The sequence below is a fragment of the Austrofundulus limnaeus genome, unplaced genomic scaffold (genome assembly GCF_001266775.1).
Source record: "Austrofundulus limnaeus strain Quisiro unplaced genomic scaffold, Austrofundulus_limnaeus-1.0 Scaffold123, whole genome shotgun sequence".
Classification (NCBI taxonomy): domain Eukaryota; kingdom Metazoa; phylum Chordata; class Actinopteri; order Cyprinodontiformes; family Rivulidae; genus Austrofundulus; species Austrofundulus limnaeus.
The window spans coordinates 609,249-620,433 of NW_013952525.1; the positions used below are offsets into that span (position 1 = coordinate 609,249).

General features: G+C 38.5%; 2 protein-coding genes across 4 annotated transcripts in view; both read right to left on the reverse strand.

The window, feature by feature from the left end:
* nfil3 (nuclear factor, interleukin 3 regulated) overlaps positions 1 to 1,774 on the reverse strand; it is a 7,634-nt gene extending 5,860 nt beyond the window's left edge. The window contains exons 1-2 of one of the 3 annotated variants that reach the window (XM_014015120.1): positions 1,700 to 1,719; positions 1,576 to 1,617 (exon numbers count right to left, since the gene is read on the reverse strand). The gene's annotated coding sequence lies outside the window, so the exon portion shown is untranslated. Of the gene's footprint in view, positions 1 to 769; positions 849 to 1,575; positions 1,618 to 1,681 lie in introns of those variants that run through there. The other 2 variants (XM_014015121.1, XM_014015122.1) reach the window with 2 other exon arrangements.
* A 1,028-nt stretch (positions 1,775 to 2,802) lies between these two features.
* ror2 (receptor tyrosine kinase-like orphan receptor 2) overlaps positions 2,803 to 11,185 on the reverse strand; it is a gene marked incomplete at its 5' end in the record, with an annotated part of 47,411 nt that continues 39,028 nt past the window's right edge. The window contains 5 exon segments of the mRNA XM_014015123.1: positions 2,803 to 4,900; positions 5,786 to 5,991; positions 8,034 to 8,288; positions 9,938 to 10,252; positions 10,359 to 10,480. Coding sequence (XP_013870577.1) covers positions 3,440 to 4,900; positions 5,786 to 5,991; positions 8,034 to 8,288; positions 9,938 to 10,252; positions 10,359 to 10,480 — 2,359 coding nt within the window. The 3' untranslated portion in view covers positions 2,803 to 3,439.

The following is an 11,185-nucleotide window of genomic DNA, read 5'->3' on the forward strand; positions in this document are numbered from 1 at the left end:
GGCCTGGGTCGGATTTGAAAAATCGGATTTGTCTCGTTCAGACTGTCATAAAAAAATCTGATACGAGTCAGATGGGTCAAAAAATCAGATTTGGATTGGATTTGCCTGCAGTGTGAACATAACCTAAGGATACCGTCATGTAGGTCTGTAGCCCACAGTGTTCATGTGTTTGACACGCCCACTCTTGTGACACGCCCACTTTGATTCCACAGATAACCCCTTCTCATTACTGGTGCAATCTGCAGTTAATGAAGATTGGCCACCAGGCTGGTCCAATTTAGCCATGAAACCTCCCACACTAACATGACAGGGGTTTCAGTTTCATTGTCTAACCCCTGTAAGTATATATTAAAAAGGCTTGTAGGATATTAAGTTATCAGAGTGGCTTAACAAATAATGCATTTGTTTTTCTACCTAAATTTAATACATCCATGCTAGTTTTGATCAAAGCTAAAAAGAACGGATTGTGGTCCCAGAGCCACACAGACCCCTGACTTCAGGGATAATGTGTACCGGAGTCACACCCAGTGCAAGTTCTGGCCCGCTGTTAGGACACGTTTTAAGCCTCATGACTCCCACTATTAGATCATTAGATCGTCGCCCTTACCATCAGGCTTGTTTATTTTTTGATGACAGAATAAACACTGCCACCTGCGCAAACCCGCTTACATAATGACACCATTCCCATTTGTATTTTCCAAGGAGGCAACTTATGACATCAACACTAAATTTAGACCACGCGTGTCTAAAAATAGGTGGGGGATATTACCGCTTTACGTGCAACAGTCCCACAGGCAGCCCCTGCTCCGTTACGTATCCAGACAATCTGATACGGATCACGGCGGAGTGACGTCCGTCATCACGTCCTATTGCCCCACATTCCCATTGTATCCGGATTACACAACAACACCCCACTCCTCCTCTCTGCCGGTAATTTCTCTCGCTGCAGTCATTATGCAATGTTTGCTATGTGGCAATAACAACGTAAGCCTACGGCTGCTCTGTTCTCGGGCTAAAATACCATCATAACGAACAGAGATGTGTGTCGGCTTGCTTAAGACAATGAGAGCATTTACAGTTTAAACATGACCTCATCATAGCTGTGCTTACTCATGACACAGGCGGGTCGCGCGCGCGGGGTCCTTCATACGCCCTAAAAAGTGAAAAGCCGCTAAGAAATAAACAAATATATTATTTACCAACAATGCTTATTTATACTTAATAACTCACTGGCTCGTTTTATGACACCACGCCAAAAATCTTTAGCACAATACAGTCCAGCAAAGCCGTGAACTCGCATTAAACTACTACGTGCCTGAATAAAATTATTCTTTTCTGACAGGCACGACCTGGATTCATCAGCCGTACAGCTGCAGAAAATAATACAAAACCACGTAAAAAGCAAGAGCAACACCCTGTATTTATCATTTATCGTTAAAATGTTTTTCCCACACGTGAACACGGAAATAATAAACAGCATTCGTGCGATTAAACAGAGTTCGTCCATGTTAAAAACAGGCATTTCCCCACGTATATAACTATCATGCTTGTTAAAAGCTTTAAATGTAGCCATACCTTTTCTTTCACCTGATCGATTACTTTGGTCTTGGTGTCCACCTCGTATGAAGGATAAAGAAAGATGAGATATTACTGAGAACATGAGGTACGAAAAACATCCTACCTACAAGTTGCCAACTACCTTGTTCTTCTTCCCTGGATTTTTCCCCTTTCAAGGTGGCTAGTGAGTGACTCATGGATCTGTGTCAGTAGGTCAGTGATAAAAGTATTGGTAGCGTAAGATTGACTGACAGCTATTTCAGCCAATAGTGGCGCAGCATTTCCCAATTTTAACCAATGAGTTTAGAGTTCAGTCCCTCGAACAGGAAGTTCAAATCTAGATTTAAAAACGTATGTCGTCACACTGTTTGTGCAGCTATTTTTCTCTTATCGCTGTTGGATTTTATGATTTTGGGAAAAATCTTTCATGTGAATTCTATAATTGTACTGTTGCTTCCAGAAGTTTTAAATATTGAATTTTTGGCATTTTCAACACATTTAGGCATATTTGAAATATGCGTAAGCTTGACATGTATCTGATTACTGAACTTTTGTTGTAATAGATTTAATTTTAGAGCACAATTTGTTTTGGAGGTGGTCCACGATGTCCAGTGTCTGACCTTTGGAGGCTGCAGCAAACAACAGCTGCACAGTGTGTGCCCATTGTGGTGGGTTAATAACACAACATCTACAACTTTATGTTTGCCACACTGACAATATTGATTTTGCATGGAGTATTACATTTACACTTTAATTTTGGCACTTTTAAAAAAGATTGACAAAATAAATAACATTTCAATTTGTTTTTGTTTATGAATAAGTTACTGTAGTTTATACAACAATTAAACACCAGAAAAGTAGTCTGCCACCTACATCTAAAAAGCTATTTATGCCTCTTCTTCTAATGAATAAAAATGATCCAGAACTCCCAAATATAATTGCAAATTGAATACAATACATTCTAAGATTATATTTTGTGCAATGTTTAGTGCTTGGATTATGAGTTATGACTGTCAGCTACTACAACATCAAATTTTATTTCAATATCTACAAAACAGACGGACCTGTAGCCATTTTTGTTGCCCTAAAAAAGTAATGTAATCGATGCACAGCCAATGATTACTTTCTGTGTCTCACTAAAATCAGTCCAGTGCTTCAGTTAAAAAAATTTCAAGAGCAACTCAAACGCAAGTTTTCAAATACATCTGAGTGTACCGGTAATCTTTGACAAAAGTGGATGTCTCATAGTTTGTCATCATTCACTTTTTATTCTGGTATGCGGTTATTTGGTATTTACATATCAAAACATTTTAACCCAACAACAAAATTCAAAAAGAGGTAAAAAAAAAAAAAAAAAAGGGTGAACACAAAACTTGTTCCACAGTGAAGATAAATCCTTTGTGAGTTTGTAATATAAAAGTTTGGAATTATTATTTGCACATAGTGTCTGTTTGAAACAACAATCCTTTAATAAAAAAGGTCAACATGCTCTGAAAAATATGACATGCATTTAAGAAGAATGAGTATTGGGTAAATAGATTCCAAACTTTCAGTACCTCGATTAACGGTGAAAATTAACAGCTGACATTATGAAGGGTAAAACATGAAAAAAAGTTTAAATTTATCAAAACAAGACAAACTTGGTTGTAGTAAATAAAAAAAACTTTAGTAATACTTTAGAAAACAGGGATTATAAAAGACAAATTAAAACAGGAGGTGTGACAGGTTAAAAAACACACAATATACTTGATAGTGAAGTGCATCAGTACTATCAAAAATATGAAAAAAAAAAAACATTCAACAGTCTTCTGCTATATTGTTCCCTTCATCTTCTGCTGATCAGTAAAAGCTCAGCTCTACTGTCCTTTAAACAGCGCCACGCTCATGTGTCGGATGATCTGTTTATCTGTTCGTCTGTTTGAGGATTCACATCGCCACCGGGCAGTTCTGTTTCAGTCACTGAAAAGCCTTGGTTCTGAACTGGCTCTTCTTGAGATCCCCTGCCAGCCAAGTCTTCATGGTTGGCTTTGGAGTCGTCATTTAGTAACGCAGATCGCTCTGTGATTGAGGTGTTGGAAGGGATGGTGGTGGCGTAACCTGTAGAGGTGGAACCACTGCCACTGTGGTGAGAACCGGCTTTGTTAACTTGTGGTGGGTGGTGCATCTGCTGCTGGGGCATTGCCATTGGTATTTGCATGGGGTAAAAGTTCTGCAGGTATGGATAAGCTGGCAAAGGATGGTATCCATTGACAGGGATGAAGAGCTGGGGAGACATTATTGGCCGGTGCATTTGACCCTTAATTGACATAAACTGGGGCTGATTGAATTGTGAGCTCTTTTTGGGGCTGGTGTAACGCGATGCGTTTGTTGTGCTCATGCTAACGTTGCTAACAGGGCTGGTACTGAGTGAACTGGTTTGGGTAGTGTTGCTGGTCCCAGACGTCTGGGCAGGGCCATTATAAACGGACAGACTGTCCCAGGAGCGCAGGCGTGAGTGAATATCTTTGAAGCGAGGCCTTCTTGCTGGCAGCTCGCTCCAGCACTCCAACATGAGGGTGAAAATCCAAGCCGGGCAGTCATCTGGACACAACAACAGCTGGTGGCTGCGAACCATCTCAATCACATCCTGGTTGGAGTAGCCACAATACGGCTGAAGACCATAGCTAAATGTCTCCCACAGCAAAATGCCGTAAGACCAGATGTCAGAATCAGTGGAGAACTTTCCGTACATAATGGCCTCTGGAGACATCCAGCGGATAGGGAAAGGGCTTGTTCCCATGAGATTGTAGTAATCAGCAGAGTAAACATCTCTGAATAGACCCAGATCCAGAATCTTGACGCTGAGTTTGTCAAAGACCAGAATGTTTCGAGCTGCAAGGTCTTTATGGACCACTTGGTTGCTAGAAAGGTACTCCATTCCAGCGGCGATCTGAGTGATAATGTGGAGGAAATCAGCCTGTTCTAGTGTGGACTTAGTTGTTTTACCATCGTCTGAACTGCCCACGTCTGAGTTAGGGGAGCGCATCACAAGAAACTCATGCAGGTCGCCAAGACTGGAATAGGTAAATATCATGCTGTTTGGCTGTTCTTTGGTGACCACACCGATCAAGCTAACAATATTTTGGTGCTGCAGTTGAAAACGAATCATGGTTTCTTGGCGGAATTCTTCAAACAGAGTGGCATCAGCTTTGTCCTTTAGAGTCTTGATGGCCACCATTTGGGTCTGTTCACCAGGAACTGTGCCGTATAAATGCCCCTTGTAGACTGTGCCATACCGATCTTCACCAAGGGCTTCCATAAACCTCACAGCTGACATGTGGATCTCCCGGAGCTTGGCTGGCAGCTATGAAGACATTAAAAAGTGTCAACATATTGTATGACTGCAATAAAAACATGTCACATTTGTTTTTATGAATGTGATTGAACAAGAACGACTCAAAGTTTCAAAGACCTCAAAAACAAAAAAAATTGAACTTTTTGTTGTAACCTCAAGATGACTTCATTTATACTGTTTATACAAGCAAAAGAGCATACAACCAAATAAAATAAAATTTCTGACATCCTAGATGCAGTGGTGGGCAGCACTAATCTAAAAATTAGTCCCACTAGCCCTAAAGCACTAACTCAAATTTTTAGGTCCCCTAATTCTAAAGCACGAACACACTGAAAATTTAGCAAAAGCTAATTCTAAAGCACTAAAATAACCCAATCAACCCATAAACATTCTTCAACGACAACATGAGTCACATGTTGCCATGTTGCTCTCTTAAGACTTATCATTGACATTCCACAGCTGTATTTGAGTTCATAAATCGTCAATATGTCAACTAGTGGACAAGTGACGCATATATGAACAATATGAGCGACCGCTTTCACCTTCAGTTGTTAATGATCAATAACATTTATAGACTTCAGTTAGTGCTTCTAAATTTAGCCTATAAATTTAGCAAGTGCTAATCCACTAATAAATTTTAAAATCAGCAAAAGTCCTAAAGCACTAATCAGGAAATTAGTTCCCCTATTTAGTGCTTTAGGGGAACTGTGCCCACCACTGCCTAGATGTGATGGTTTAATCTCAACATTTTAAAAAGCGCTTTGAGTTCAGGTTAAGTTTAAGTTCTTCAGGCTATATGATGCAAATTCCTCAGTGAACTTTGTGTCAGTTTTTTAATTGGACCAGAACCCTCGAAGTGAAATCTTTAGATATGCTGAGAGTTTTTACAGTTACCTGCTGTTTCTGTTGATTGAGAAGAGACAGCTCTATGTCCTGGTTGGGTGAGATGTTTGTCTGGCAGCGCGGCGGTGTCCCTGTTGAAGCCTTTTGTTTATTTCGACACTTGCAAACCAGGTAAAAGAAGCCAGCAATGACCAGGGGAATGGAAACAGCAGGGATTAAAATAAACAAGATCTCCTTCCTTGGGCTTTCTGGAGGCACTGTTGATAGTAAAATACAGATAAGATAGCAAGTTAAGTTTTGCTTTGTTATTTGCTCAGTGTAAAAATGTCTATTTCATTATCTGTTCTATCAGTAAATATAAATGACATCCTATCTCAGTTATGGCAGAATTTAACCTAAACAGTTTGCTAGTTTGTAATAATAGTGTTTATGGTACTTTATTAGTCCCCAATGTGGAAATTCATTCTTTTGCATTTTTCCCTTTACACTTATGGAGCAGAAGGCTCCCATTATTTCATTTTTCCTGCCTTATAAAAGGCAGACAACTGCAATCATGAAAAGTGCATCTGTGTTTGTTTATCTCCATCTGATTGTAAAATATCTCAAACTACTGGATACATTTTAATAAGACTCTTCAGCTAATCAACCTTAACACAAACATAATAACTCAGTTTTACGTATATGGAACTAGAATCATAGAGCTACATAAGACACCTCACATGTGCACTGCTCACGTGACTTTCTGATTAACTGTAGAAATGACTTACATTAGCTAAGCAGACAAATGTCTGAACTTGGTGTTTTGGTAGATATTCGCTAAATAGCCCTGAGTAAGGGGTGTCTATGCAAAAAATGTAATAAAGAAGTGCATCTAATATATTTAGAATATACAGTAATGTTAGAATGTATATATGCTATGGAATATTGATGTAAAAATGCCAAAAAGCTGTGATTTTTATAGATGTAGCAACAGAAAGGAAGAGAGAATGTGCCTCCTTTCACTAGTAAGAATTATATTATTTCATCAACGTGAATGTGATCCAGTTGAAGCTAATAATATAAACATTTAAAACCTGTAAAACCTGTTAATTATAAAATAGTCCAAGCTGGTACTTCCTCCTGTTGTTGTAATATTTACTGTGTAAAACCTCTTTGTATTAATTCTGAACCTTTGTGTAGGTATAGATTAAACAATGATCACTGCAATTAAATGTAACGAGTACTTCTACATTTACACAGTTATATTAAAAAAGTTAGCTGTAAATTCATCAACGAGTTGAAGTCATAATTATTCAACGAGCTAAAATGTCTCAATCATTGGTAGTCAATCAGTTAACCACTGACTTCAGGACTAGTTCAGATCATCATCAGTTAGACCCAATATACTGTTTTCTATTATAACATCCAGTTGTTTTTTTCATGATTGTTGTATGAAATTAACATTAATTATGAATTATATTAAGTTATTGTAAAGAAAATTTATGACAGATCCAGTTGGGCTTGTTGTTAATTAAACAGCTGTTTTATGGGCTGGGAGCTGTTGCCAGTTTTGGACGCCATCGGTGAGGGGCAGTGCACTCTTAGTTGTTTTATAGAACTCTGTGCCTAGAATTTAGAGATCACGAAAGATCTCGCAACTTCTTGTGGGAGTGCATTACAGTTTTCAAGATTTGACCAAAATGGCCATAACTGTTATTTTACATCATAAGATGATCTGAGTTCAAAAGTTTAGCATGAAAGGCCAATATGCATTCCCTCAAGCAATATTAGGCCCTAAATTTTAATTATCATCAAAATTGGGAAAATAACAATGTATATCATACAACATCATGTATACTTTTAATTTAATTAATTTAATCTAAATAACGGATTTCATCACTTACCTTTGTCTCTCAGATGAACTTTTCTGACACAAACAGTTGTGATAATAAAGTAAACGATTGCTGCTTCTTTTGCATGCAGTCAGTTTAGTGAAACTTCTCCAGCTTGAGTGGAGATTGAAGTTTATCTTTACTATCAATAATAATCAACACAAACTTGGGTAAAAATCTTAAAATCTGTTTTAAATAGTCTTGTGTTAATAAAGATCACCTTATATTAGTTTATGAGGTCAGACAAGAATGATAACTTTGAGCTTTTGTGAAAAACCCATGGCACAAACAACTACAATCACTTGTGAATTGTGTTGTGTTCATCATTGTCTGCTTAGTGCTATTGTGTATCCATCCAAATAAGGCTTGGATTGAGTTTTTGCTTGGTTTCCATCACTCTAAACCAGTTATTGTGCTGGGATACTCACTGCAAGGCTCGACGTCACACAGGTCTAGTCTGACCTCAGGATTTAGAGTGAAACACCATGGCGCCTCCATCTGGCCTCCTGGGTTTCGGCAGAAGTTGTGACTTCCCCAGAGCTCGGGGTACTCCTGGGACAGATGGTGACTGTGAGGAAACTGTGCGCTCCACGGCTGGCAGTGGTTCCCAGACTTAGTGATGGCCACTGTTCCTCTGTAGTCAGCCCCACTTCCATTGTAGCAGCTTTGCTCTGAAGGATAATCTACAGAGCAGACACATTTTGTAACCCAGTTAAAAAAAAAACTCATAAATTAAAAACTACAAATTTTGAAACATTGCTCCAAGTATTTATACTGAACTTAGATAACCAACAACTGACTTTAAAGTTTTATTTTCACAAAAACATGAAACTATTTTTCTTAAATATAATATATTACATTGTTGTTCCTTTAAGCTGCTCTCTTCCTTTTACTTTGTGGCACAAAAGCCCATCGGGGTGGGCTGGGTTTCAACCCACCTCACTGCCTCTGTCTATTGTAACTAAGTACATTTACTTTATACACAGTACTTATGTATTTTTTTGTGGATTTGTAAGTTTATCAAGTAATCATAACTTTTACTCTTATTTTGTTACTTTCAAAACATAAAAAGGATCATTTTACTTTAAAATGTAACGCCTGGTTACACGCTAAAAATTTAAATATGACTGAACTCATTATGAAAGGAGTTCTTTAAAAAAAAAAAAAACGAAGTGTTGAATTTACTTAACCAAGTTATGTCAACTGGTTCCACTAAAATGAGCTGAGTAAATGTAAAGCAACTGACTCAACTCAGTTTGGTGGAATCTGTTTTGCTAAGTAAATTCAACACTTCCTTTCTTAGAGTGTACTTGTACTTTAATTTCCCGATTATTGTGAGCAGTTTAATGACTTTTACTTTTCTTAGGGAAATTAAATTTTTACCAAACTCATTTAGTTTTTCAAGTACTTTATCCACCTCAGCAGAAGTCACACCAAGGCAGTCAGACTGGGGTGTCTTGTGAAAAAAGTCTAATGTCTTAAAAGTAAAGTATGTTGTATGCAAATTATTAGTTTAAGGTGTGCAAACCATTTTTTTACATCACAAAGACCTGGCATTTTAAAAGAGGAGTGTAAAATTAAGATCATCTGCATGTTGTGTTTTCCATCTTTCCTTCAACGCTGACCAGTTTCCCAATTCCTGCATCATGATGCTAATACCACCGTGCTTTACTGTGAGGACGGTGTTCCGTATGTGTGAAGTTGTACGGATTGTTCAAAAATTACATGGATTTTCACCCATTTTGCATATATACAGACAAATAGGGCAATCTTATGGATTTTTTCGAAAATGCTGCTTCAATTTTATTTAAGTCTAAGAACTCACAGGCTGTACAGAAATGAATTTGCCACCTGCTCATTCTCCTCTCCTTGCTCTTCTGTAGTCACTTTTATCCCCACCAACACATCCTCTCTTCACAGCCATGCCTCTCGTCTGCTCCTACCCCCACCCCGTTGTATTGTATGGGGTACTACAGATTTTTGTGAAAGTTACTTATTACTGTGGGTTGACATGGATAGTGTTCTCAGCATGACTTCAAGCAATGCCCCTTTAAACAATGACCTTTTCCTGTGACCTTTTGCCACTCTTTCATGAAGCCTAGCTATGTTCAGTGTGGAGCTGAGCAGAACTGTTACAGCAAAACAACCTGCAGTAGGAAACAATAAAGTGATAAATGTCTGACAAAATGCAATTGCACTAGCCATGAATAATATGCACCTCATTGTCTGAAAAAGGCCAAGTGATAAGACATATTACAATGTGCTTGCTGAATGTATTTGTTATGATTTCTTACTTTTATAATTACACACAGAAGCCACAGAATTGACTTACAGGAACCCAGTTTTTCTGGTGGCACTCCCAGCCGTATGCAGGTCGCAGCATCCGGTGTGCCTGTTTTTGGCAGCAGGTGGCAGCTGGGGAGCTCAAGCTGCATGAGGATCATGGGATTGGATCGGGCAACGCTGTACTCATGATAGCAGAGGTTGTTCTCCAGGGCTTCACACTCATCTCTACAGAGCTGACGCCGCCGAGGGCCTTTAGGACCCTCATCGCACAGCGGGAAGACAAAGTAGCAGAAGGATGGGATGGCGAACTTGGAGCACTGATCTGATAGGTGGGTGGAGGTGCCGATCATAGTGAAGGCAGCTAAAAGAGAGGAAGAAAATGAACGCGTTTAATCTGTAATTTCAGGATTTTTTTTAGCATATCAAATTGTACACAAGTCTGTGACGAGGTTTGTGCATTTGCTCACCGGTGATCCGATTTTCACTGTCTCCCTGCGTCTGTAAAGACTCCACGTAGATGCTCTGGTTACCAATGAATCGGGCACAGGCAATCCCTCTATATGGCTGACAGAAACCTTTTTTACTTGATCTAAAAAGGACATCAAAATCACACAGTTTAGGAAATATGGACTGTTTAGGAAAAGGACAAGAAAAGAATGTAATCTGTTGAAATATTTCAGTCAGCTGGTTTTCTGAACCACTTTAACAACAAACATTACCATAAGTCTGAAATAATATAAATTAAAATTAGGAACTAATGTAGGAACAGCAAGCAGTGTATGATTTTGTGACACAGAAAAGAGAAATAAATCGATAAAGATATAGTTACATAACTCATCTACACACAGATCCAGACTTTATCAACATAGATTTTGTATTGTCTCATTGACACAGTGTGATGAGGGTCCTAAAACACATAACACAGGTATTTTACCAGTTAAACGTCTTCACAGGTTCAAAATGGGTTAAAGGAATGACAATGATGACACACTGTGGACAAATGAAGGTACTGATATGGCATTGGTAAGCAATGCACGTCATTTGTTTTGTCCATGAAAAAGAGCTATTTATGCTTAGCTTTCTTTTAATAACGGTGTAGTTTTGCGTAGTTGTAACTTTTAACAGACAAAAATAAGCCTCTTTCAGAAAACAGCTCTGCAAAATCAACTCACAGATCAGTCTGTCTTTAAGCTTCGTCTGGGTATTCATACGTCATAGATGAAGCTGCCCACATGTGAGCTTTCAGATATCAGGTGAGTAAATATGGGTACAGTATGCATGCATGCATATATAT